The sequence below is a fragment of the Mycteria americana genome, chromosome 3 (assembly GCF_035582795.1).
Source record: "Mycteria americana isolate JAX WOST 10 ecotype Jacksonville Zoo and Gardens chromosome 3, USCA_MyAme_1.0, whole genome shotgun sequence".
In the NCBI taxonomy this organism is placed as follows: domain Eukaryota; kingdom Metazoa; phylum Chordata; class Aves; order Ciconiiformes; family Ciconiidae; genus Mycteria; species Mycteria americana.
Genome location: NC_134367.1, coordinates 109,540,272 through 109,568,076, shown reverse-complemented (window position 1 = coordinate 109,568,076; position 27,805 = coordinate 109,540,272). Strand labels below are relative to the sequence as shown.

General features: G+C 43.1%; 2 protein-coding genes across 4 annotated transcripts in view; both read left to right on the top strand.

Annotated features, from left to right (window-relative positions):
• The window catches only part of PARP1 (poly(ADP-ribose) polymerase 1), a 34,855-nt gene extending 15,614 nt beyond the window's left edge, over nucleotides 1-19,241 (top strand). For both annotated transcript variants that reach the window (XM_075496528.1, XM_075496527.1), the window contains exons 8-23: nucleotides 394-535; nucleotides 2,192-2,332; nucleotides 3,071-3,313; nucleotides 4,302-4,370; nucleotides 5,136-5,268; nucleotides 6,721-6,916; nucleotides 8,212-8,340; nucleotides 11,622-11,705; nucleotides 12,529-12,651; nucleotides 13,100-13,228; nucleotides 13,986-14,084; nucleotides 14,651-14,803; nucleotides 15,102-15,229; nucleotides 15,619-15,680; nucleotides 16,781-16,895; nucleotides 18,423-19,241. In XM_075496528.1, coding sequence (XP_075352643.1) covers nucleotides 394-535; nucleotides 2,192-2,332; nucleotides 3,071-3,313; nucleotides 4,302-4,370; nucleotides 5,136-5,268; nucleotides 6,721-6,916; nucleotides 8,212-8,340; nucleotides 11,622-11,705; nucleotides 12,529-12,651; nucleotides 13,100-13,228; nucleotides 13,986-14,084; nucleotides 14,651-14,803; nucleotides 15,102-15,229; nucleotides 15,619-15,680; nucleotides 16,781-16,895; nucleotides 18,423-18,504 — 2,028 coding nt within the window. In that variant the 3' untranslated portion in view covers nucleotides 18,505-19,241. The remainder of the gene's footprint in view (nucleotides 1-393; nucleotides 536-2,191; nucleotides 2,333-3,070; nucleotides 3,314-4,301; nucleotides 4,371-5,135; nucleotides 5,269-6,720; nucleotides 6,917-8,211; nucleotides 8,341-11,621; nucleotides 11,706-12,528; nucleotides 12,652-13,099; nucleotides 13,229-13,985; nucleotides 14,085-14,650; nucleotides 14,804-15,101; nucleotides 15,230-15,618; nucleotides 15,681-16,780; nucleotides 16,896-18,422) is intronic.
• A 5,745-nt stretch (nucleotides 19,242-24,986) lies between these two features.
• The window catches only part of LIN9 (lin-9 DREAM MuvB core complex component), a 39,376-nt gene continuing 36,557 nt past the window's right edge, over nucleotides 24,987-27,805 (top strand). For both annotated transcript variants that reach the window (XM_075496524.1, XM_075496522.1), the window contains exon 1: nucleotides 24,987-25,065. In XM_075496524.1, coding sequence (XP_075352639.1) covers nucleotides 24,987-25,065 — 79 coding nt within the window. The remainder of the gene's footprint in view (nucleotides 25,066-27,805) is intronic.

Here is a 27,805-nt window from a genome sequence, read left to right as displayed (position 1 = left end):
GTTACCTCTTGTAAGGAGATTGAATAAGCAGCAGTCGGTGTTGGATGCCAGAGAGCAGAGTGTGCTGTGGTGCTGAGCAGCTGTGACACTGGGAAAGTCCTGTCACAGCTACATCCCTCCATGCATACCTAAATCCAGTAACTGGAATTTTTCCAGTAACACTAAATTGAAAGAGGTGTTGCTGATTTGATTTCAAACCCATCATTTACCCTCTTCTAGCTTTTGTTTTCCCAGTCAGTAAAGTGGGTATTTGCCTACCTTAGTATGAATGTCTTGGAAATCCTTTCCAAGACCTGCTGTAAATGCCAACATCTGGCCGGTGCTCAATTTAGCCTTTAAATCTTATAATAGTATTTGTTGTTTTTAAACTCTACTTGTGCTTCCATCCCACAGGAGTTTCGGGAAATTCCTTACCTGAAGAAATTTAAGTGTAAGAAGCAAGACAGGGTATTCCCTCCAGATGCTGCGACGGTGAACTCTGTACCTCCTCCCTCTGCATCTGCTCCTTTGACAGAGACTGTGTCCGCGCCCAGAGGTAAGCGGCTGGCTGGGCATGGGTCAGTGGAGTTCAGGATGGTGTGTAATGCCATTCCCAGCCAGACAAACATGCCACCCTAAACAGGCATGCTGTTCTCCTGCCCCCAAGCAGGCAGAGCTCTCCTGGTAAAAAAACAGCATAGCAGAGTCTCATGTGCTTCATCTTCCTAGCCCAGGTCGACCCTGATGTGATGGGTTGCCTGGGGACCTGGGCTCGAGATCCTGTTTGTTTGCTAACAAATTGTTTTGGGTATTTGTTGATGGTGAGGAAATTATGTGTTTGCAATGAATCAGAGACTTAAAGGCTGATGTTGCAAAATGTGTTCCAAGGGAGACCTGCTATGAAATGCTTTCTTGCTTGGTTTCTTGGGGAACATCCAGGGACCTCCATAATGCCAGGTATTCCCCACATCCAGCGTTAGGTTTTAAGGGCAAGAGTTGTTTGTTTGTTCGGGGGTTTTTTGGTGTTTGGTTGGTTGGTTGGGTGGGTTTTTTTTTTTTTTTAATCCTCCATTGAGATTTGACTTTACCAATCACTGACTCCCCTTATGCAAAGTAGATATGCTGTCTCCAGCCCACAAATTGGGAAAAGGTTGGACTCCAGAAATTTCCCATAGGCTGTTGGAATGAGTTGCATGCTTTGATGATATAGCCTGTCCACCAAGAACTATGCCAACTTCTTTCTTATGCAGCCTTTTTAGCCCTGGCATAGTTTTGGGAGCAGGGGATTATTGTTACTTGGTGAAAAGGGGGAGTAATTCTGCACAGCTAATTTTAGCCAGATCATGTTATTTTAGCAATGAAGACAAAGTAACCCAGGTCCTGGTTCTGATTGGCAAGCTGATTCCAGCCCCAGTGTGCCTTGAAAGTAAACTCAAAGTTTTGATCAGAATTAAAGCCAGGTTACTTTGTTTGCTAGCAACAGAACTAATCTGAATAGGGGGAAAGGAAACAAACCCCTCAGTTGGTCAAACAGAGTTAATAGCATTTATCTTTAGCAGTGCAGATGTGCTCTTAGACACTTGCCACGTCCTGGACCCACCTGCATTGCAAGGTGTTAGCGTGATGACGTGATGGAGCCTCAGATGGTTACCAGTTTGCTCCTGACTTGTTACAGGGTTTGCATCATACAACCTTGTACTGTCTAGAAGATCAAGACCCAGATGTACTGTAACATGTGGGAACGCTGTTGCTTGAGAGACAATCCTCTTTCTCCAGCCCCTCCAAAACAGATTTCCTTCCAAAGAGGCAGGAGCTTTCATGTTATAGTGAATTTCTTCTTTGCTTTCCAGGCATCAAAGGAAGAGGGAAGCAGAGCAGAGTCTCTAGTAGCACAGTGCTGACACGGACTGATATTTTTTTTTTTTTTTAAATTAAAAAAAAGGCAGGCAAATAATGTACTACATATCCATCTTCCCCATCTTCCATCGCTTCTGTTTGTTGGCAGGTGCTGAGCTTTGTTGCCTTTCCTAGGTGAACGGGAGCTTCCTCCCACTTGCTTAGCGCAGGTCAGACCTGCTTTTGGACCCTTGTCTCCCTGCCAGCTGGGCTGACTGTCCTGAGTGTGGGGGATGTTGTTCCTCTGTGCTTGTTATTTGCTGGGGGGGGTCTCTGTGCCTGTTTCTAACATGCTGTGTTATATCCAAACCCCTAGACAAACCCCTCACCAACATGAAGATCCTGGTTCTTGGAAAGCTGTCAAAGAACAAGGAGGAGGTGAAGAGCATTGTGGAGGAGCTGGGAGGAAAGATGACGACAACAGCTAATAAGGCCACCCTGTGCATCAGCACACAGAGTGAGCAGCCGTGCCTTGGTTTCTGGTAGCACTGGTAACAGCTGAGCGGATTACAGAGGGCACGCATCCTTGGAGCTCTCTGGGGATCAGTGTTTGGATTAGGGGGAGCGTTTTGTGTGTGCACGTGGCCTTAGTGTGCTTGGGGAAGTAAAGACAGATGCGTGCTGTTTGAGTTTTACTTACCTAGCACGTTAATCCTGCGGGTTGTGCTGTAAGGCTCTGTTGGGTCTGCAGCAGCTGGAGCTCGGGTCTCTATGCAGACCGTGGTGGTGTGCAAGCCACCCTTGTTGGGATGAAAGGTGCTGGGGGCTGTGTCCATGCTTGCCTTGGAGAAGCTGCAGAGCTGACTCTGGGTGCCTGAGGGCACTTGTTTTCTCTGCTGGCAGCTTAGGGTCTGCTCTCACTCCCTGTTGGAATCAAGGTGCAAACTGGCTGCTGAGATAGGAGAACTGCTCCCACCTGCCAGGAGGTCCAAGAGGGACTGTACAGCCCCAGCCCAGCTCTGGGAACGGGATAGCTGGACCAGCTAGATAAAACATGAGTGTTCCTGCTCTAGCCCAAGCTGCAGCTTTGAGCCAATGGGGATTTTGCTCTCCAAAGAACATGGTGAATCCAAAATGTGGTGGAATTGTGTTTCCACAAAGTGTTACAGAGCCCTGAATCATGGCCAGAGGGAGGGGCTAAGGTCTGCAACCTCACTGATGCTTTTTCTCTCCGTTTCCCACCCTGCCTCTACAGAGGATGTGGAGAAAATGAGCAAGAAGATGGAAGAAGTGAAGGAGGCCAAAGTCCGTGTGGTCTCAGAGGAGTTTCTTCAGGATGTGAAATCCTCCAGCAAGGACTTTCAGGAGCTTGTGTCTCTCCATGCGCTTTCGCCTTGGGGTGCAGAGGTGAAAATGGAGCACGAGGAAATGGCCGTGGATGGGAAGTGCAGCAAGCCCCCAAGTACAAAGAGTGCTGGGAAGGTCAAAGAAGAACAAGGTGAAGAATAAAGTGGTGGTTTCTCTGCAGGCCTGTTCAATGCTGTGCATGCACAAAGCAAACCTGGGTATAATCTGTCCTTGCCCTTTCCTTGAGTTAAACAATGAGACCTCAGGGCAAGACTAGCTTTAAGTAAACATGAAGCTGTCTCCTGAGCTGGTTTGTTTCCCCTAGTTCAGCAACACTGAACTTCAGGGATCTGTGCTGTACGTGCCCAGGCTCCCTGATGTCAGTCCAGACTCTTCTTCCTAACACCTCAGCTTCTCTCCCAGTTTGCGTCAGTGTTGCAGCTCCAAGGAGGTGCTGTGGCACCAAGATGTGACAGACACTACTGTGACCTCCAAGAGCTGTTAGCAAGTGAGAAAATACTGGGGTCCAGAGCAATGGGTCTTTGTTCTAATTGGTTTAGAACATAACATTTTTTTTAATGGAGGAGGAAAAATATCCAATACCAGTGGCATTCCCCACCAATGCCATAGAGAGCTTGCATTATTAATGCTGGACAGTGAACAAAACCGTCACATCTGCTTGCCTATCTTCAGAACCTGTTCTTCTCCATGTCCTCCGAGCGTAGGTTTCTGTCATACAATCGGGTATGTTATTGCCAGACTATCTCACAGCATCAGGATCTCCAGGGGACTTAAACACCCCTCATGCCCTGTGAGGTTTTTAAATCCCACTTACACGCAACGACAAATGTGACTTTCATCTGCTGTGCAGGTGAAAAAATGATATGGCCTACCCCTTGGGGCCGGAAGGAAGGAGATAGAATCTGAGGAGATCTTATTTTTCATTTAATTGGGGGAGTGGGGACTGTGAATTGGCTCTTAAAGCCAGGTGAAAAAAGCCATTGAAGTTACTGTGTTCATATACTGGGAATCTGATTTGAAGTCTCCTTAGGGTGGTAATTACGCAAATTGAGAATTTAAATGTTGGTTCAAGTCAGAGTGTGTTGCCTGCCTAGGAAAAAAAATTAACTCTCTTGCAGGACCTAGCAAGTCCGAAAAGAAAATGAAGCTAACGGTTAAAGGTGGAGCAGCAGTAGATCCTGATTCTGGTGAGTGATAACAATGGCAGCGCCTGCACCACACACAGTCTTCAGGATGCATGATTGTTTGCAAAATGTTTTTCTGTGAAAGGGTAAGGGTTCCATAAAAGGAATGTGAATTTTTAAACCACTTTTTTCTTGCTATCAAAGGAAGGACATTGATTGACATCCAAAGCTGGATATTCTGGGATTTTCTAGTGTAACTTTCAGAAGGACCTCTTCAACTAAGGAATGCACCTTGTTCAGCTTCAGGAGCATCTGTCAGTGGGGTGAATAAAGGCCCAGCCAGCAGAATCCACAGGTCTGGCATGAGCATCTGCCCCCAGGCTCTTGAGGGGGTAGCTGATGCTACTCTCCAAACCTATGGGACGCAGACATTCTTCTGAGAATTATACTGCATCCAAGGCCAGCCTTTGGTTTTTCAGTCTCTTTGCTAACAAGACACCTGCAGAGCTGTATCTCTTTTGAGAATTCCTCCAGCTGATCATGCAGTGTTAAATACTAGATTTTAGATGGTCCTTTTTCAAAAGTTACAATTTTTTTTTTCTCTGGTTAGGATTGAGGTTCATTCCAGTGTATCTAAAGGTGCGTGCTCACAGTTTATTAAAAAGAAAACATGCTTCAAGTAGTTTTGAATGAGCGCGTGGTCACTGTTTTTGTGGTATTTTTGTTAAGATTCACACTACTTCATGAAACATTTGGATGAGTGCAAATGTAGGAAGGAGACCTAAAATGGTAACCTCCTTTGTGTTCTAATTTGTTTCTTCTCTGTAGGTTTGGAGGATTCTGCTCATGTCTTTGAAAAAGGTGGAAAGATTTTCAGTGCAACCCTGGGCCTAGTAGATATTGTGAAAGGAACAAATTCCTATTATAAACTGCAGCTACTGGAGGATGACAGAGAGAACAGGTGAGTTTAGTTTTCCCTAGAAATACTTTTGTTCATTTTTTCCCAATAAATATTGGATTTTTGGCATCTACAAAAGAAAACTATGTGTAAAATGTCTTTGTGAGGAGATGTGGATAGGCATATTTATTTAAAAACCAAAACCAAACAACAATCTTACCACCACCACCACCACCACCGCCCCCCAACCCAAAAACTACAAAACAACCAAACAACAAACCACCCCTGGAGAGATCTGTGCTTGGCGTGGGGACGTTTCTTTGTGGTGTTGCGGTTGGGAGGTGAGTAATTTTGCAGAATTGCATCTGGTAGTGTTCATTCCCGCATCCTAGGATGAGCGAGGCACGTACAATTGGTGTCTTCAGGACTGGGTTAATTGGCTAACAGGAGGGGCACAGTGCTCTGTGACTGATGGCTGCCCTTGAAAGTACAGAAGCAGAATTTGGTGGAGGTTCCTCTGTTCTAACATCAAGACCCCACACGTAAAGTCAGCTATGTTGGGAATCTTTCCCATATTTTCCAACTTACTCTTGTCTTCTAATTGCAGAGCTGCAACCTTGGGAAACAAAACCAGATTCTGGCTATTCTACCACAATGTAGTCCTGAATTGGGTGCCTTGAGGCTTAACAAAATGCACTGAAATGGTCAAGGGATGATCATGTGTGTTTTAGCTTTCCAGTCTCATCAGACGCATGGCAGAGCTGTCCAGTGGTTGCGTTACTGAACACAGATAAAGAAATGGAGAGGGTCCTTTAAAATGAAACCGCTCCCCCAAGCGTGTAAGGGATGCACAGAAATCTAGGGGAGCTAATGGCTGTCAGCAGCAACCCTGGTTCGGCTCTGGATTTATTGCACTTTACCATGTTCATAATAAGCTTTTGTTGCTGGCTTTTGTATGTGGGGTTTGTATCTCGATCTGCGGTTCGGTACATGGAGGAATCTCCGTGCCTGCGTTTCATGCCTGACAAATTGGAAAGGTTGATTGATTGTATCCCTATAAATAATAAGGAAGCTCACCCAAGGTGGTGTCAGTAATAAAAACAAATACTTGAGTTACTTTTGGCTTCTCTAAAAATCTGAGCTCTAAGACTTGAGGCTTAAAGATGCATGGTGTTTGTTTTTCAAATATATGATCCCAGTAGCCTGAAGATTTGTATTTGCGAAACATTAACACTGAAGAGATACTAGCCTCTCTATTCCTGCTGTGCACACATTTATCCTCAGGGCTGTAGGTCTGGTGTGTTAACACTGGGCAATTTTTTACACCACTTCTTGGTGGCTTTTCTGTTGCTGTCCTGCAGTCGCTGACAGAGAATGTCTTCCATAAAATTAATGGTATGCAGATGGATGATTTGCATGCAGTTGCATGGTTGTTGCAGGATCAGTTTCATTTGGACTGAGATCTAGAGCCAGAGTATCTTATGTCTGTTCTTTTCTCATGTTTTACTTCTCTAGATACTGGGTGTTCAGATCCTGGGGTCGCGTGGGCACTGCAATCGGGAGTAACAAGCTGGAGCAGATGCCCTCAAAAGAAGATGCCGTTGAACACTTCCTGAATTTGTATGAAGAGAAAACTGGCAATTCTTGGCATTCAAAGAACTTCACTAAATATCCAAAAAAATTCTACCCACTGGAAATAGATTATGGGCAGGTAAGTCTGAAATGTCCCTGTACCAGGTGGAGTGTTGCTCAGCTGCTTTCCTCTAGCTGTTCTGTTCTGTGCTCACTGTGGGATCACTTACACTTAACAAGCCTGAGGAGTGAAGTGCAGGTGCAACTGTTGCATCTGCTCTGTGCTACAGAAAGAGAGCTGTAGATCAATGAGTGTCACGCATTAAAATAGATGTGTTGGAAAACTAAGTAGTTTTCCATTGTCAAGTCTGAAGTCCCGTTAGTGCTCATTCCTGTCTACTCTGTAATTCTAAGGATGTTAATTTGAACTTAATTCAGCAGTCATTTCACATACTTCCTGTCTGAAAACACCATTTTCTTTTATTTAAAATAGATACTTCTCATCTGTCTTCCGCATCCAAAATCCTCCCAAACGGTGAAGCAACTCCTATGCAGTATTCTGCTTAGTGCACATATTGAGCAGGCTGAGAAAGAGAAATTATTAATTGCGAGTACGATTTGGCTATTTAGATAGCTATGCTAAAGAAGGATTCTCTTCCTTCTGCCCGGTGGGGGTTTGTGTGTTTGTTTAAAGGCATACCTATAACTTAAACTATTGTCAGATTAAATAGTTGAATGCTGTTAATAGCAATAAAGATACTGGAGAATGTATTTTCAAGCCATTGCATTTTTCTGTGGCCAGATTACCAGATGTCATCTTTCAGTGCAAAGTACTCAATGCTTAGCTTTACTTCTGGAAATTTGAATATTGCAGTGGCAAAGTGTCTGTTACACTGCAATGTACAGTGATATTCTGAAGCATCTGGCAGATGCTTTATTGGTGCAATGCTCTCCATGAAAGCATCTAGGTAGTATTATGGCTAATGGATGATTCCTGTACTCATCTATGACAGTTTTCATTACAAAAACTTAGTGAAACTAGTTATTGCATCTCTATTTTGTCATAAAAACAACAAAGTAAACAGTCATTTTTTTCATATCAGGGTCTCTATGCAGCAGAAATCTTACGGGAAAAGTAATTAATACTGTTGCTTGAGGTGAAGCAGAGATGCACACAGAGTTCATGTTCCCTTAATTCTACTTAGATTTTACAGTGCCACCTCTTAAAATAATGTCTGCCAAATTACTGAATAGGTGGATTTTTAAACCCTCTTTGTTCCAAAATGTCAGAGCAATGTCCCACGCTCCCCATGAACTTCAGGCTAGTCATAGTATGCATACACTAAATTGGCTTTGAGTTGTTACCATGGCAGCCAGCCTGTTACTTTTATCCTTTGTGATTTTGCTAATTCTGATACTATTTTTACCTCCCAGGATGAAGAAGCTGTCAGGAAACTGACAGTGGGTGCCGGGACTAAGTCGAAACTTGCTAAACCAATCCAAGACCTTATTAAGATGATCTTTGATGTAGAGAGCATGAAGAAAGCGATGGTGGAATTTGAGGTGACCACACATGTTCATGTTTCTCGCTTCTAACCCTCCTTTCTCTCTTTACATCATACTTACACAGCCAGAAGCAAGCTCTTTGCAATCCAGGGTGCATCATACTTCCCAGAAGTCAACGTGAGTTTTAGATCAGCCTGAAAATAAGGGCAAGAATCTGACCAGAATTTGCCAAGCACTGGAAGTAGTAACTTAGTTATGATGTGTGCAGTTTTCAAAACATGGGTGCATTCTTTGTTCTTCAGTGGGGAATGTCTGCATCAGCGTCTTCAACTTAACAAGCCTGTGAGAAACTCATCCACGGGTCATGGGATCAGTAATCATTCTCTGTTTTTTCCAGTGACATGTGCATCATGACCACTGTTTGAATGCTCCTAAAATATTAACACAAATAGCCAATTTGCTGGTGATGTGAGGCAGGAGGCACTTCTTTTTTGTGAGTGGTGAACCACATTGGGGGGGGGGGGGGGCGGATAGCACTACCACTAATTTAGGTAGCAAATGAGCATGCAGCTCAGACTTGAAGTGCTGCCAGTTGATACATGCACTAATTAAGTGCCTTGACAGGGTCCAGATCCTCTTCTGAACAGGGCCAAACTCAAGATTTTTTTTGTTGTATTTCTCATTTGTTCTAATGATACCCTATTTTCATCCGTTCTTCTTTCCTCCATACTTCTCGATTAATGCTTCTAACAAGTTTTCAGAGAGTGGTCTGGTAGTATCATCTTTCTCTCCTTGCATAGAAACAGTTTTACTGGTATTCAGAGATCCTGCAGTTTGTTTTAATGCAGCCATTTGAGCTGGGTTAATTCTAAATAACAAATTTCAGTTTTCTTCAACCAGCTTAGTTATCCTGCTCTAAGACTTCATATTTAAGCAGCTGTTGTTCGCTCTCTGTATCAGTATTTCATGTATCTACTTTTCAGAACAGGCTTTGCACCATTCTGTACAGCTTATCTGAAAGCTTTCAAATGGATTGCCGAACATTTTGTAGTACCTTGGGTTAAGTGTGTTCTCCTGTATCTTCAGTGGTTCTTTACATCAAAGTCTTCTAAAATATTAATAATTCTTTGGAACTGGAACTGGCTAAAGGCTCTGAACTGATCATCATCTGCTGTCTTCTGGTTTTGTAGAACTCTTGAAACTATGTTAATTCACACCAGCTGCAGATCTGTAGGAGACCTGGGAGTCCATATGGGCCTGTCTTACTGTTAGATCTATCTTCCTGTACTGTTGCTGCCGAACAGCTGTTTTCCGTTAGAGGAAATAATGTTTTTCCTAGTTAGAGGTTTCTGGGCATCCTCTGAAAATGGCTGCTTGGTTCTTTAATCAGCCTGACCTCAAGTATTTCATTGCATCTCATTCTGCCAAAACTGTAGCAAATTCTTAGTCTTTCCATTACACGACAATAGATTTATCTGATGTATTTCTCTTCCTGCTTCTAATTTAGCTTTCAAGAGTGTTACCTCACCAAGCATAGAGGGGTTTATTACAATTATCTGTGTCATTGCCTTACGTGAAAAGGCTAGGTAGAGGGCTGAGTCTGCTTTAGTGCTATGTCCTCTCTTGCCTGGGTGGTAGGCAAACATCTCCCTTGCCTCTCATGACAATCTTGGTGCACACATCTGTGATGTGGAGCTAATTCTTCGTTACCCTCAGTGCATCTGGCAGAAATTGCAGTGCTGTCGTTTTAGACCCAGCTCCGTGGCTGCTGTGCTCTTTTGATGCATCTAATGATACAGCTTTGGATGCAGTTTAGCTTTATATTAGCTCTGCAGGGCTCTGTTCACCTCCCGTGACTCATAGGAGACACAAACTCCAGGCCTTTGGCTGTATGTGGGCTCTGTAAGAGAGATATTACTCAATCACATTGTTGGGGGATGTGTTAGTTTATAGGTGTTAATGTTTATGTGTTAGTGCTTATATGTGTTAGTTTATAGGTTTATGTAACATACGGTTAGTATAGGTGTCTGCAGCTATTCTGCACATCCAAGTTAAATGGCCCATTTTACTTTTACATGGCCTTCATGATTTTTTCAGCTAATAATTAGATAATACGGATGGATGGTACTCAACAAGAAAGTATTGGCCCCAAAAGTTTGGGACCTTCAAATCTATTGCAAGTTGGTTTTCATTAGGTTATTAATCTTGGCTTTACGACTCTCGTGACCCCAGGACATGATCAGTTTTGAAGCCTGTCTTCTCTCTTGCAGTCCATCTTGGCTTTTCTTAGTATCTGGCTTTATGTACACTTAGCTGCAGCTAAAGGTGAAAGTTCTCCTAAGCCCAGTACGGGGTAGAAATCTCTATACAAAATCACTCTAGGACTTTCACACCAGTCTGTAGCTTGGAAGAGCCTTCTGCGTTCAGCTTGCAGAGAAGATTTGCATAAAGTTGGGTTTCTTAGCTCCATAATGAGTAAATAATGTGGAACTTATCCAGATGGTACATGGTATTCATAGTTTCATAGGGTCTTCTGTCCTTGAGATGAATCTTAAACCCATGAGTAAAAGCTAGTTTGACCTGCGGGGTGTACAGTGAGTACTGTCAAGAGTCCAGAGAGTGTATGTGTGATCTTTGTAAAAGACTCCATTGGACTTGACTTTTGTCAAACATTTTTGCATTCAGGTTCAGAACTATGCAAGGATTTAATGAGAATCCGAAACTCTCCCAAGATCCATCAATACACAAACAAAAGCAACATATAAATTAAATCCGTGGATAAATGCAGGCAACCAAGACTAACTTAGTTGCCTTTTTTTTTGGTTCGTTTTTCATTAATGAATACGAAGCATCTTATAACCTCTTTGCGTTTGACCCTTGATAATTGTAGGGTAGAGTTGGAAGAGGGTGTCTAGGTTGTGCCTAGAGACACAGATGATCTTATGAACAAGAATTATTTCATTCAGTTTGCTTCTTTGCCAGCCTGAAATGTGTGGTTACTGAAGTGATTGAGGAATGCGTCTGACACCAGGTTAATATTAAACTTCTAGACAGACGCTTAGTACCCTATTTTTGTGTTGCCCTAGCACGCATGCTTAGCTTCCTATAAACAAAGCATTCTTTTGTTTATAAGACATCTTCTCAGTAGTGTGCACTGTCTTTCTGGCATCGTTCCTCAATCCACAGAGAGAGATTAATACCAAGTCTGAGGTGTTTCCGTTCTTCGTGTGGTCAGTCCTAGCAGGATGGAGAGACTTGTTCCCTAGAAACTAGAGAGGGAGTGCTGCAGTGGTTTCAATGTAGTGAAATCCTGTTTTAATCATTTAAATCTTCATCAGATTGACCTGCAGAAGATGCCATTGGGAAAACTGAGCAAGCGACAGATCCAGAGTGCGTACTCCATCCTTAATGAGGTTCAGCAGGTGAGCATGAAAGAGATGTTAGAGCAAGAGGGGAATTCAGAATTTGTTCTGGGCTTGGAGTGGGGTGAATGCTGAGCTGTCTGTATAAAGATCTGTGCTCTCTCTCACTGGAGAAGAGGATGTGCCTTCCACTGGTAACTACTTAGTTGTCTTCGCTGTTGTACCAGTTTGGGCAGTACTTGTATCTTTCACACTTCGTAGCAGAAACTTCAAGCTGAGCCAGACGTAAATGGCAGTTGAGCAAATGAAGCCGGTGTCTTGATCTAGTAGCAAGCTGCTGTTTCCACCCCACAGAAGTCTGTCTGAGGATGAGAATAAAGGTTATGTTGACACAGGAAAGGGTCTAGCTTGATGACATTACTGTGTTTACACGTCATGATCTGGACCATTCCAAAAATCACTACATAGTATTGCCTGAACAGCTTGCAAAAGTGTACCACCATACCCCATTTTTTGTCACGGGCTCCCTGGCAAAGCATAGATATAGGAAGTTTTACTTCAGTTGTTAGAGCAGACCAGAACCTTGCCAAGGACATGCACCCCTTCCATATCCAGAAGCCTTTATTTTGTCTTCCAGAAACATAATTCCCATTAGATTTTTCTCGTACCAGAAATTCTATGTATTTCTGTGCAAGTACTGTGGCTTACTACATGCAAAACAATTAAATAGAATTGTTGGGTTTAGTCCTGTGAGAGTTTCAGCATTAACACTATTTGTATTGCTGCTTCTGTGTATTAGTCTTCAAGTATCTTGTGTGTGTCTATTGCTATGGAGACTTAATCTTACTCAGTAATTTTTTTTGGTGCTTGTTGTCTTGTCTAGGCAGTTTCTGATAGTGGTTCAGAATCCCAGATCTTGGACCTCTCCAACCGCTTCTATACTCTAATTCCTCATGACTTTGGGATGAAGAAACCACCTCTCCTAAATAACTTGGAACACATTCAGGTATTGACTGGAAACAGTATGTTGTTTGCAGGCAACAGGTCTGATATCAGACATCTAACATGGAGAATTTGTTTTAAGACTTACTTTAACCTCATGCTTTCATGAGGTTAAGCTTGTTTTTTTTCAGAATATCTTTTTGTTTGTTTATGTGCATATATGTGTGTATACATACACAAATAATTATATATATAGGGTATTAGAAGGTATATATGTTATGTATTATGGTCTATTTATATATATGTATACATGTGTGCACATCTTTTACTATATTTAAGTATATATATATTTATATATATATATATATACTTTTAAAAAAGACAGTGTTGTTGTGTTGTTAGATGGCAGTGTGTGGCCAGTGATTCACATATACTTTTATGATTTGGGGTATTCCAGAGTTATTCTGAACATATCAAAGCCACAAGTAAAATAACATCTTCAAATTTTTCAGGCTAAAGTGCAGATGTTGGACAACTTGCTTGATATTGAGGTTGCTTACAGCCTTCTCAGAGGTGGAAATGAAGATGGAGATAAAGATCCAATTGATATCAACTATGAAAAACTTCGAACTGATATTAAGGTAAAGGAAATGAGTGACTGTGAATACAAGCTGATGTCCTGTTAGTTTGGAGTATAACAAATCGCCTAAACTGTAAGTGGACAGATGTATTGGCATGAGTTCAGTGAAGGGCCACTGAGATGGTTAAGGGACTGGAGCATGTGTTGTACGAGGAGATGCTGAGAGATGCTTTTTAACCTGGAGAAAAGAAGGCTCAGGGGATATCTTATCAATGTCTATAAAAACGTGATGGGTGAAGGGAGTAAAGAAGGCAGAAGCGGACTCTTCTCAGTGGTTTCCACTGATAAGAGGTAATGGGCACAAATTGAAATAAAGGAAATTGTATTTAAGCAAAAGAAAAAGCTTTTGGTGGTGGTGGTTGGTTTGGGTTTGTTTGCTTGCTTGTTTGTGTACTCTGAGGGTGGTCAAACACTGGAAAAGGTTGCCCGGAGAGGCTGTGAGGCTTCATTCTTGGTGTTGAAAAGGTGTTGAAAGCCTGACTGGACTCAGCCCTTGGCAACCTCCTCCAGCTGACCCTGCTTTGAGCAGGGGAGTTAGAAATAATCTCAATTTCCAGAGGTGCCTTCCCGTCTCAGACATTCTGTGATGGAGTGATGTCTGTATACCTGTACATCTTTTCTAGCTGGAAATAAATTTCCACCTAAATTATAAAGGAGGCTTAAACTGGGAGTTGCAAGCATAGGGTGGATGTCATCATGTTATAAGAAGCCTGCTAGTTTGTATGCTAAAGAAACTTATCCTGTTTGTCTCTTTGCAGGTTGTTGACAAAGATTCAGAAGAAGCCAAGATTATTAAACAATATGTGAAAAATACTCATGCTGCTACTCACAATGCATATGATCTCAAAGTCGTGGATGTAAGCTGGGCAATACTGGGGTTTACGTTTGTGAAGATGGACTCTTCTAAGTTGACTGACTTGTTCGAAGTTTCCTTTTATTTTTGAGTAGCTTATCTAGCTTCCTTTGTTGAAGGGATGGTTTGATAGACCATTTGCTATTTAATAGAATAGCAAAAGTGTAGGCAGGGATGAGTCTAAGCTTACTGGCATTCAGACATGTCTTTGGGGGTGTGTTTTTGTTTTTATTTAATTGGCCTTAAAAAAGGAGGTGGAGGAGTAATCATCTTCTAAAATGGAGCCTTAGCTCATTGAATGATTTTTCAGAAAACTATGGTTTCATGAAAATGCAGAAGGGAAGGTGGAGAAGTAATCAATAACAAGTACTGTGTGATCAGTGCTACCCCTTTTTTGCTAGCATGACATAGGAAACTGCAAATACTAAAAACCATCCAGATCAATTTTCCTAGCATATTAGTGTATATTCCAGACTGGATGATTTTTTTTTTTTTAATCTGATTAGTTGCATGAAGGTAACGGTTTATTTGCTTGGTTGTTCTTTTTCTCCTGTCCCTTTTGAATTGAAGATCTTCAGGATTGAGCGCGAAGGAGAGAGTCAGCGTTACAAGCCATTTAAACAGCTTCATAATCGCCAGCTGCTGTGGCACGGTTCCCGCACCACCAACTTCGCTGGTATCCTCTCGCAGGGTCTCCGGATAGCTCCGCCTGAAGCTCCTGTGGTATGTGAAACAGATAGCTTCTCTGGCTGCCCCCATGCGTGTGCCCAGAGGTGGCCACAGTCAGAGATAACCTAAAGAGGAGAATTTCTGTGTGGGGAGGGCTCAATGTTATCTCTCAGCGTGCCGACAACATTGTGTGTGCAGAGTCGGTTGCTGACTGGTGTCCACAAGAGCTTTGGTTGCAGCTTTGCTCTCTTGGGACCCCAGCCAGGTGGATTCAATGCTGCCTTTGTATTATTGTCCCAATCTTTTTTTTTTTTTCTTCCTTTTTTTTTTTTTTTTCTTTTGCTGTTTGCAGACCGGCTACATGTTTGGGAAGGGCATCTATTTTGCAGATATGGTATCCAAGAGTGCCAACTACTGTCACACATCTCAAGCTGATCCCATAGGCTTAATACTACTGGGAGAAGTTGCCCTTGGAAATATGTAAGTAACCTACGAAGAATACTTCCCGAACGTGCTTAAAATATCATGGTAGAAGGTGATGCTAAAATTGCAAGCCTTTTCTTCCGTGTGAAGAAAGAGCACTTTGTATTTCTTTAGAAACAAAATTTCTTTTTTCTTAAATGACAGCTATTTGGTGGGGCAAAAAAAAAAATCAGTGTTGCAGTTCTAGAATCTTGTACTAAATGCCAATATCATTAAAATTAGTAACTGAGACAAAGAAGGAGGGCTGTTGAGTTCCAGAAGAGTAGAATCTAAATTAACTTTATATTAACTCACCATAAAGTGAAGCCTGGAAAAAAAAGTTATTTTTCACCCAGATAGTTTAAGATGAACGTAAAATGCTATTGTATGTTCTTTGTGCTGTCCAGGTATGAGCTGAAGAATGCTTCTCACATTACAAAATTGCCCAAGGGGAAACACAGTGTGAAAGGTAAGTATTAGTAGTTTTCATTGGTAATCTGTTATTGATGGCAAACTCACGTTGTGGCTCTCTACTTAGCGAAGAGAACTATAGTCATTTCATAGCTGTACTTCCTTTAAGAGTTTGCATAATGTTGCCCTATCGTTGTATCTGTATATGTGTATGTGGTGTTTTGAGATGGGAGTTCGTAAGCTTAGAAGCTTAAGACTGAAGTTAATGTGTTGCCTGAAGTTCGGGAGGAAACTTCCACTTGATATTACACCAGAGAAAATGCAAATGCATTCTCCAACTTCTTACTCGCTTTCATTGTAACAATACTATGTATTTTAGAAGAAAGATGAGAGGTTTGATAGATCAGAAGAATAATTGTTTAGCTTTCAAAGTGCTTTGGAAGCTTGGAGAGAAGAGAAGAGCTAAGAATAAAAGTTCAGATGGAACAGCTGTTCTCATTACATTTCTATCTGCAGAAAGTATCAGTATATTGCACTGAAAAAGATGAGAGAAAAGACTTAGCTCTCTAATTCAAGCAAAAGAAATGATAATCATGGCTATCTTCTGTACCAAGATGGGAGAGCAGAGAACAGTAACGTTCAGTAATGAGTGGTTTTTCTTAAACTATTCATTTTGAGAGGCTTAAGAAATCAGTTGCCTAAAATAGAATAAAATGTGATTTAACATCTTTTTCAATACATACTACTCACACTATTATGGATGTCAAATCAGATTTGTATTGAGGAGTTTAAGGAGAATAAGAATTGGCTTGTTACACTTTTCTAAAATGTTGCACTGTATATGTTTTCATTAATGGACCTAGGATATGAGAGCTATAAGTCTGGTCTGTTTTAGCTTTGATCATGCAGATCAGGCAGTTAACAATCAAAAGTCTAAAATTCTCACTTCTAAGTAGCAGGGTACGACTACCATTAGTACGGTGATGCTGAATTGAATAAACAGACTATATCCTTTGTGTTCTTTTAAAGATACTTTTGCACTTGGTCAGCATTGGAAAATATATGCGAAGTAATATTTGGCTGGCCGAGTCATTTTCTTTGTGTGCAAAGTCTGTGTTTGCTTTCTAGATTTGTAACTAATGTTTTTTCCCTTTCTAGGCTTGGGCAAAACTGCACCTGATCCCACAGCCACTACCACCCTTGGTGGTGTAGAGGTTCCCTTAGGGAATGGGATCTCAACAGGAATTAATGATACCTGTCTTCTGTATAATGAGTATCCTTTGCTATTGCATTGGCTGCACACTGTGTTTGAGTGTTGCTGAGTTTAGCAGGACCTCGCTAATGTCGGTCAGGAGTTTGGCACACTGTGTTTTGTTTCATTTAGATCTGCTCTGGAGGACTCACAGACAATTTAGTCTCTCTTCTCCAAGGGAGATGATTTTACAGCTGTCACACTTAAATTGTTGTTCTGTAAAAAAGGAAACAATACATATAGCAAATAGCTGTTGCCCCAACAGGACTCAATACCTGAAGGCGTTGGAGTGGCCAGGCAACACTGCCCTGTAGTGCTTGCCCAGAGACATTCCAGGACAAGGGAAGGGGAATGAAACCTGTGGTTGTTTCACATCACTCCAGTCTGGTTTCTTCCTTGTGGTGCTGTGGCTGGCCAGCTTGGCCAGGAGGAGGTGGGGGAGGCAGCTCTGTGGCTTGATGGAGTCTCTCATCACACAGCTTCTCTTGTGTTCCCCAGACCCTTTGCAAGTATTGAGGTAAACCTCAGATGCCCATCAGAGATGTAGCCATTAAGACTCTTTCTAGGCAGAAGTGCCCCCAAATGAATGTGTGCTCAACATTCACAAGAGGTCATATGAATAAGTGATGTCTAAGGTCCCAGATCAATCTCTTCGCTGCCAGTGAAGCAAGTAACCCATTAGTACAACCTCTGGTTTGTGTAGAAACTGTCTTCTCTCTTCGTAAGCTGTTTTCATCTTACAAGCAGTCTTGGCAACAGAACTCATGGCACTACTGTTTTTATCTTGAGTTTTCTTAAATATAGTGTCTGTCTTGGTCAGATGATAAAATATAATACAGTTAATAGCTAATTGAGGTAACATGATGTGCATTTTGGTTTACACTGTGTTTAAGGGGGATGCTTTTCATCTAAAATTGGGATTAGAGGTAAGTTTGAGGCCTAAAGCATTGAGAAACATATATGTGAGCTGGGACCGTCTTCTGAAAAAATAAAATGGTGTGGCGTGGTCATAGAATGCGCAAGCACTGCCAACCATTGTAGAGCTCTTCTCTGTGATTCCAGTGTGGGTTTTTTAGTGGGAAATCAAGAGGACATTAATGACTTTGTGCTGGAAGGTAGAAATAGACCTACAATTATAATTGTAGATGCCGGGTCTGTAACTGCAGATCTCATCTAGTCTGTGTCGCTCCACTGTTTAGATAGCGAGAAAGGTGTTGTGTGTTATGGCTCTGGCTGACAAAAAATAATCATCAAGAGTTACTGCCCCGTATCCAAGTCAGTTCACTTGCCTGTTGCTCAGGGTTCCTGCTGCACCACCGTAATTCTCCATGTGACTGTTAGCTGCTTGTTTCTAACTATTGTATAAAACACTTTCAGATTCAAAGAAAAGTCGAATTTAAAGATTTGTGGTTTGAGCTGTTAGAACTGCTTAACCACACAGGCATCTGTATGGTAACTTAAGTTCAAAGGAGAAGTTTGACTGTGTTTTGAGATTTTTCTATGTTATTAATATCAACAACTGTAATTGTTCCTTAACATTCTTCCCAGGTATATCGTGTATGATGTTGCTCAGGTAAATCTGAAGTACCTGCTGAAACTGAAATTCAACTATAAGACATCACTCTGGTGAACAGTATTTAGAAGCCCTGTTAGAGTTATACTGTAGTTACACTATAGCGTTGACTTCTGACATGCTTACGCATTGACTTCTTTTACCAAGATATCAAGAGCTAAACTGCAGAAGAGGTTACTAAATCCTATTTAGTACAACACTTAGTGAAAGTTTTATATAAATGTGTGGCAACACATGGACCTGAATTCTGATGAGAACGAGTACCTGGTTTTGTTTTATACCACTTCTAATTTGGGGGCTTTCAAGTGTTTCTTTTAATTGACCAAACTGACCAAGAAAAGAAAGTAAATCAAGCTTGTATTTTTAGCCAAACAGAGCTGGGCAATAGCAGAAGAAGGAACTTGAGGATGTTTGCAATATTTGCTCTGTTTAAGATACCCTTTTTCAGTTTTCATTTGAATAAATGATAAATGTGCATTTATTTTGAGGTAAAAAATAAAAGCTAATTTCATACTAACAGCTTTATGTTTCAAAACTTCCAAATTGTTTTGGTTTTGAGTCATGATTTAAATGTATGTAGAATGTTCTTAAACATGATATCTCTCTCTCAAGATCAAATGCCAAATATTGAAATCTGTAGTCACGTTTCAGAAAGTCATGGTGAAATTAAAATTTGGACTTTCCACTGAGACTTCATCTGTCAACAGTTGGTGTGGTAAACATGGAAAATGAACTTGTGGCTGTTTGAATTTAGTATTAGCCCCAATAAACCTCCTTTAAATATCTACCTTCAACGTGATGTAAGTTGGTTGTTGTAGACTCAAGTCCTAACAAAGCCCTAAGTTGAGTTTGGGCTCAGTCTTCACTCATCATGACCTGGAGTGAGATAGATTGCCACTCTGTCGGTAGTCTTGAATTCCCTGTCTTGAAACATCAGTATAAACTAATAATTTCAGTGTTCGGTGATGTTTGTTACTTCTCTTAAACCAACTCACTTGCAGTAAGTCATTGAGCAATATGGGAGTACTTGACTATAGTGCAACATCAGTTCTTTCTCTTCAAAAATTACTGATTTTCCTGAGCTATTAGGGCAAGTTGGCTAATCCCCAGGGACAGCTCTGCATGGGCAGTGCATTCAGCATCTCCTCCACTATGACAGTTCCCTTCCCAAGAAGGGACAGTTTAAGCTCACGCTGACGGTTGCAGCTTCAGTCTTTGGTAACCCGCATGTTAAAAACAGATGCATTTCCTAAAACGTTGTGATGCCCCTGGTACCTTTTGAAAGAGGAGCTCCAAGCCAAAATGGTTGCTTACGGTGCAGCTGTTTCCAGGATCTGTGAAGGAGAGGAGGATGAGAAGTGATAGATGGAAAACAGAGCAGCTGCTGTTGGGGAGAGAAGGAAATGTGGAAGGACTGGGTAAGTCATATGACTTGAGGACAGTTAACACAAGAGAATCAGTTGAGGTTGGTGCTCATGGATTTGAGAGGAAGTGAATACAGTGGCCCTTGTCTTCTGGTTCTCCAGTAGCTTAACCAGTGGCTAATCATTGTTTCACTTCCAACAGAAACTTTTGGTCAGTCATTTAAGACTTGAGAATAATCTTGTCACTCTCTGAAAGAGAACATGAGAAATGGTTAAGTTTAGTTGTAAGGTAGAATTCCACCCCCCCACCCCACCCCCCCCCCAAAAAAAACAGCTTACAGTTCCATTTGGGACCAGGAATTAAAGGCCGATGCTTTCAATGTTCCCTCTGTCACCTGTACCAGAGGTGGCTCAGAGTTCCCTTTTGCTGTAAGGCCTCTTGTCCTGCCCTAAGAAATGGCCATAAGCGCTACGTAGCGCAGGGAGTGTTTTATGATGTGTATGTAGAGCTGAGTTATAAGTGCAGCACAAGCAAGTATATCCCAAGCTGTCTCTAACCTCACAAATACAGCAGTAAAAGATACAGTGGGACAGGACTTTCTGAAGAGGCAACGGGTGCCATTTGGGGACCATAGGAGAGCCCTGGTGTGACTGTCCTGCAGCGGAACCTAATGTGAATTCAGGGTGCTGCTTCTAGTGCCAGCTTGTCCGACCACAAAGCGGACCTGCTTCTCCTGAAAGCAGGCACTGGTGCTGCTGTGACCCAGCATACAGACAGCCTCTCCCTGGGGCCAGGCTGAGAAGAGCAGCGCAGTGACAACCACTGAAGACGTTACTCTTGGAGTATGTGCACGAAGCAGAGCTGGAGGAATAGGTAGTCCCATTTCTGTCAAAACTACTTGAACGAGTTGTCAAGACATTAGGTCCCATGACATCCTCTGCTTTTTTCAGAGGAGGGATGTTGAGGCATGACTTCTGATCTAAATGTTACACTACATATAAATATTTCACCGTTTTATCTTTATTTAGCGGGGCTGGAGGCTCTGTTGTACAATGGCTCGCAAATGTTAAGATAGTCCATGCAGTTTATATGAATTGGGTAAACTGAAGGAAGCCAGCCTAGGCTTACTGATTGGCAGTCGGTGTAAATTGTTTGTGACTTGCCCGAGTTCATGCAGGAAAGAAGTAGCTGAGGAAAAAAGTACAGCACAGGTCACCTAACCCTGTACTTTAGCCATAAAACAATCTTTAAATCAGTTGTCAGTCATTAAATCAGTCTTTAATGAACTCCCCGCCCCCTTCTGTTTCTAATCAGAGGAAAGGGGAGAAAAAAACAATCAAACAAATAAATTATATGTGAAAAAGACCTCTGGGCACATCAAACTTTCTCAATACCTTAAAGAGTTGTATTCATGTTCTTAAATGAGTCATGCAGTGTTTGTAACTACTGAGACCTTTGCTTCGGCTTCCTTTCTGGAAGACTGGTCCAGACCTCCCTCTATGAGTTCTGGGGACATAATTTTCTGCTGAAGTGTTTTTGCGGCCAATTTATATCCCACTTAGTATTTTGCTTAAATTGCTTTTATCTGTGTGGTGAGGCCCCTAACTTAGTCTATTATACTCTCACTCCTTCTGTTATGCCCATAAAAAAAATAGCTTCCACTGTGTGGAGTGACATCTGACAAAGAGTTTGTGCGTCCTTTTACTTTCAAATAAATGCCAGGCTACTTCTCCAGAAATGATCATTTTGGAGATGCAGTGGCACCTATGAGAAAAAATGCAGATGTAGATCCCAGTCAAGATGACTTGCTGGTTTTCATTTGTTCCAGTGTGAAGGTAGCATGTGAGCCAGTGGGCATTGTGGGTCGCTTTCACAGAAAGTGAGATACGCAAGTACAGTCTGAAGGTGAGAAGAAGGAATGGCTTCCCAACAACTGAAAGGGGAAACTACTGCTTCCCCTGCCCCCTCATTACAAATTCTAATTTCATAATGTGATTAATGCAGCAGGACTCGGACTTCACAAGAACATGCTTCAGTGACTGAAGAGCACGCTTCTGCCAGCTGTCTGTGCTTTTCTTCCTACTACCAGTGCCTGCCTAGGGGAGGTGAGAAAATGACACCCTAGCTGTCTCTTCTCCCCAGGACGTAGCACTACCTGTGCTGTGCTGACACGACTCTGAATGCATTGATTAGTAGGTGGTGTAACCCATGTCGTAATATCATCTGCAGTAATTCAGGAGAAATGGGAGCGCGGAAGTGCTTTCTGCAGCATTTCAGCGCACACCATTTAGAGCAGTTGCCTAACATGACCCTCTGGGAAAGCGAGTGGCATGAGTGAAGCCAGTTTAAAGATCTCCCTCCATCTGTGCAAGGCAGGTGAGTCAGCAGTACCTAATGGCAGGTTGTTAGCAACCAGCGCAGATGTTCTCGGGCACCGTGCCTGTCTGTCAGAATAGTTGTGTCATTTCCACGTCGCCCAAATGCAAACCGCAAATTTGCCAGAACGGTGAAAGGACGCACTGAGAACAGGGTGTATTTGTCGGCATGCTCTCAAATGGCACTGGCTACGGCTTTGTCAAACAGGGTTGCATTTGTGTGACTTGGAAACAGCATGCACAGGAGAAATGAAAAACCAGAATGTAGAGATACTGCAGCATTCATAAAAGGCCAACATGTAAAAGGTCTTTTCTAGCAGGAATCCTCATAATACAATGTTGATTGTTACCCTGTCAGCACAGTGCATGGTAATAGCTTCTGCTAAATATTTTCCAAATGCAGCTGTTGGAACGAAATGAAGGGATACCCAGCGTCATGCTCTTGGGAGCTGAACTCTACCTTCTGACCTGGTAATTTTTAAGATGATCGGCAGGAGGTGTTGGGGGCAGGGGGAAATCTCTCGTAGCTTTTTCATCCGTTTTCTAGTTTTATCACAATGTACAAAGAAGCCCTGAAAGGCATTGGGGTTTTGGGTTTCTTTTTTCCTCTTTCCCATCTCGAAATTCAGGCTCTGAGGACTGTTGCAAAATGTGATCGTGTTGTAGAAAACTTTTCCTCCCTCCCCTGACAATGCCTTGCCTCAGTGAAAGCTCTAGCATCAGGGTGGCGCTGGGCAACCGCCGCTTTCAGCGCAGCGAGACCTGATGACAAGGTTTACAAAAGGCAGCAGTAAAAATCTCGCTGCTGATCAGTGTCTTCTGTCAGCTGTGGAAGTCTCGGTGTCGCCACTCTTAGCTGAGCATTAACATACAACCCTTGGAACAGGGGGAGCCTAGCTGAAATACAGAAAAAGCATTAGTGTCGTTAACGCGTTATTGTTTACCTGAGCCTGGAAGGTCTGGTCTGTCTCAGGCCTTTTGGGTGGTGGAGGTGTTTTATTAAAGGGGAAAACTGTACAGGGTTTAATGTTGTGTAGTTTTTGCCTTGGAAATAGCACAGATGACTATTTTGATGCTTTTTGTTATTAGTTTAGTGCTATGCCTACGCTGCTTTGCGTCTCTCTACTGTAGTTGCTTTGTTTTGTGCTGTGCAGTGTGGAAAGCCCCCATTGAAGTGTCTCAGGCCCTTTGGGGGCTGAGGGGAAGGAAGGCTGTTTTAACAGCCCCTCAAAATGACCTGAAAAAGGGAGTGGAAATGCATGCTAGGCTTTGTCTTTTCTTTTTACTTTTTAAAAAAAAGAAAAAACAACCCACCTCTGCCACAATGTACATAGAAAGCCCTGGGGGAGTTTCTAAAGGATTTTACTCGGTTTGTTTCTTCTCTTAGAAACTCACTTTTTTCCTCTTAAGCACAAGGGCAGCATTGACTTTTTTTTTTAATGTTTTTAAAATTGTTTAACAACATGACCTATATCCTGCCCCTCTCAACCTGCTAGAGTGCCCAGTCATCTGAGTTCATTAGAAAAGTAAGAATACAAATTAAAAACTCTATTCCATGTCCTAAGATACACATTTTCTGTGTTTTGCAGAATCCTTGGTTTCACCTAGATGCTTTTAAAGAGATGCAAACAAACAGGCATAGCATCCATTTTGCATTACACTATGGTGCTGTTGGCAGTATGTTTGAGATGTGACACTGACTTAGCCTCGACTAAGATATACTGTTAATTTATTTTGAACTTCAATTTGCATTGTCATATATTAATTAAAAAAAAAAAAAAAGGAATTTTGCTTGGTATAAGTAGCAGTAGGTACTGTTGTCAAAGCCCAGAACACATAAAGAGTCTGGTCCATAAGCATTTAAGGTACTTGTGGTTTATGGCAATATTTCCATGCTTGGATTTCTTGATGCAGAAGCTTTAGAATTCACTGTGATGCAGAGACCTAAGGGGACTACACAAAGAAACCATCTCTGCTGGTTGCAGAAAGCTTTCAGCTGTGACGGCTGGGGACTGCATTAGAGGGCAGACCAAGACAAGGAGTTTGTTAGGCAACAACCATCCAGTCAGTGGTTTGTTGGCTCTCTCCCTTGCACTGGGTGAGAACAAGTGAGACCTTGACCTTCAGGCCTGGAGCATTTCAGTTGACTCTTCAGGAAGAGTGCCATAGGCTGTGACTACAGGGGCAGGGCTGATTATGCTGAGTTTTTTATTCTTACCACTTACTCCTCTTACCTCTTACTTCTCTTACTCCTCTTATTTCTTACCACTTACTTGCACTCCAAAGGTGAAGTCTCACCTTTCCAATCATGTTGGTTAGGCAACAGTGAAAAGCAGAGACAAGGAAAACAAGTACAGTTTAGTAAAAATTATTATTTAATGAAGGAAGATGGGTATAATATAGGGATTGTTTAAAGACACGAAGCTAGCACGGCTACTTTGGGGTGACCCTTTGGACCAAGTGACAGCCTACCACTCCCATAACGCCAGTCGCCCATTCCCCCTCACCCTGCCAGGCTCCAGGAGGCCCGCGAAGGGAGCGTACGGTTTCTGTCACAGGCGCTGTCCCCCTCTCCCTCGCACCGAAGCGGATCGGGGCAAAGCCCCTTTCCTCTCCACAAACGCCCCGGGAGCGCGGGGCGCGCAGCCCGCCACCCGCCGCGGCTTCCCCTCAGCCGCCGGTTCCTCAGGGCAGCGAACGCCCGTTACCCCCCCCGCCCCCCGCGCACGCGCCTGGCCCGCGAGCGCCGTCCCCGCGCGGCAGCGCCGCCTCGCGCAAGGCCCCGTCTCCTCCCCCAGAATGCACCGCGCCAGGCAGCCTTTGAAAAAGCGGCGCGGCTCGTTCAAGATGGCGGAGCTCGATCAGCTGCCTGACGAGAGTGAGTAGCGACCCGTGCCCCCGCCGCCGCCGCCCTCCCGGCACCGCCGCCACCTCGCCCCCGCCTCCCTCCCCCCGCGGGACACCCGCGCCGCGCCCCGCCGCCGGCCCGCCTCGCTCCGTCTCGTCGTGGGCGCTGTGCGGGGCCGGAGCCTGAGCCTCCTCCCTGGCAACCGGGCCGGCCCGGCTCCCCCCCCCCCCCGTCGCCGCCCCTCCCGGGCGAGGCCCCGGTCCAGCCGGTGGTGAGGGGAGGGCAGCGGTCGAGGAGCTCCCTCCCGAGGGTGTGACCCCCGTTGCCCTCGGGGGTGCTGGGGCTGGGCCCCCCGCCCCGCCCGGGTGAGGCGGCGGGGCTGGCTGGGCGTCACTTGCCGGGCGGGCGGGGTGCGGGGCGGGGGCGCGGGAACCGGGAGCCGGGCGGGGAGGGGAGGGCATGAGTGTGCGGGACACACCTGACAGCCTGCTCTGCCTGTGGGGGTGAGGGCAGTGCGGGGGAAGGAGCGTCCTGCCCCGGGGAAGGGGTGAGCAGCCTAGGGCTCCTGTCCCTTCTGTCGTCCTAGGGGGTAAGGAGGGCTTATGTATTCATATTATGCGCTGTGTACAGTGTGAGCACCTCTGAAGGACTGGGGGGGTTAGGGCGTGCACATTGCATCTAGGGGGCACTGATAAATGCAGAGGGAAGAGCTCAAAGACCCTGTATTGTGTGTCAGTAGATGAAAGCTAGTTGTATAGGAAGACTATGAAAATATATGCTTGCATATATACAGACCTATACACCTACATAGGTTTTGTGTGGATGTCGTTTTCAATGCACACGAGGATTAGATAAAAACTTAGGTATAGATGAAAAAGATACATGTGTTGCTGTTTATATGGATTCATGCACAAGGTACTTGAGTGTTATAGAAAAGGAAATTATTCAATGTAAAATGTATCTACGTGCTATCTTGATATGTCTTCTTACAAACTGTAAATACACGCCAAGCTAAAACTAGGGCATTTAGTAGTTTCAATAAATGTGCACGCAACAGGGTAGACATATTTTTAGCGACACTGTTTTGTGCATCGCCATGCAAGTTCTTGAACATACTAACTATTTCTATATCAGAAGATGCTCAGAGAGGGGTGACTCAGAGTTGAAATCTTTCTTCTGACTACTCTGTGTGGGTCTTTGTTACAACTCTTAACTGTCAGGAGAAAAACTGGTTAATATGCCTACATGGCCAGTGTCATTGTGTTAACCGAACAGATTTATGAAGGATCATCATAAATTAAGGGTAGAACTGACACTCTCAATTTGGTACAGCTCAGTCATGTACGTTGTACTGCATTACAGTCTGATTAATACAAGTCATGGACCAACTGAGACAACTGTAATTAATACTTAGCAGCATTTTATTGCTTAGTGAATCAACGTTCCCTCTTCACTAGAATGGACAGTGTTTAAGTTACTGTTCCTCCTTTTGCCTTACCCATCTTCCAGGGAAGGCACCATGTGTTTCAAGAAGTTAACGTAAAGTATGAAAAATAAATTTTTTGTCTCCTCCACCTTTATATTGCCTACAATGGCATTAGGAAGATTTGACGGGTCTGTTGCTTCACCTGTAACAGACAGTAGAATAGAGTGTGTGACTTGGTTTCACTTAGGATTGTGCTATACTGCAGACCCTTGCCAGCAGTGTCATTATTATGGTATCTGCCTGGCAGGTGAAGCAGACACACAGTGCGTGTATTTGTGAAGGTAATAGGCTTCTGCTGTGCTCACCTTGCCCCTAAGGTTTGTATTTACCTAAGTTTGGTGCAAGTAGGGGATGTTTTGGTTTTTCATCAAATAGGGAGCTTCATGTTTTCTGTAGTGTTGGTGAACTGCTAGAAATGTGAAAGTTTCAGAGAGTGTTTGCCTTGTGCTTCCATTCCTATTCTTTCCAATTTTGGTGAACTGGATGTTTTCAAATTACACTGTAACTGTCACCGCACATAGTTCTTTCATTTCCAGTCCTATACTTAAAATGAAACTTAGTACTGACTGATTTAACATTGACTTCATGCAGCTTTCAGTCTGCGACTCTAATTTATAAGGGATAATAACAGTAAGCATTGCAAAACTATTTTCGGAATCTTCCATAGTGGTGTAAAAATAAGTTCCTAAAAAAGTTAGAATAGTTCATGACTAACAGACTTTCAGCTTTATGTATCATCCCTGTGAATTTTCTCCAGCATAGTATATAGTAAAATAGTAGACCATAACGGAGTTTTCACATAGAAAGTATTGTAAGTAAACACAGCATACTTGATGACAAGAAAACTGAAATTTTGCAGTGCGGTAAGAACTACGCAGTTTCACTTTCAAATTGGAAATCTGATTAAGTGGAATTTGTCCCAGAGTATTCTGATACCACCTACTTGCCCTCTGGCAAGTTCTGTAATGCAGCTGGGCAGTGAATATTCCTTAACCCAGGAGGGAGGTGAATGTAATGCACGTAGTTGTCTCTCATAATATGTGCTTATTTGATCTGCTATAGTTACTATTGTTCCATTCTTCTCTAAAGCTGACATTCTGTCCTTTTTAAATGGATAAGAGAGTTCACACTGACAACCTAAAAAATGAAGAAGATGGCAGCGTGTAAGTTTACATGCATTTCTCGTAGTTGAGGCCTTTTCTTACTAGTGCTGCCGGGGGAGAGCGATATAGTAACCTGGGATGCAGCAAAGTGCTGTGAAGAAAGAACAATTCTGTGGCAAAT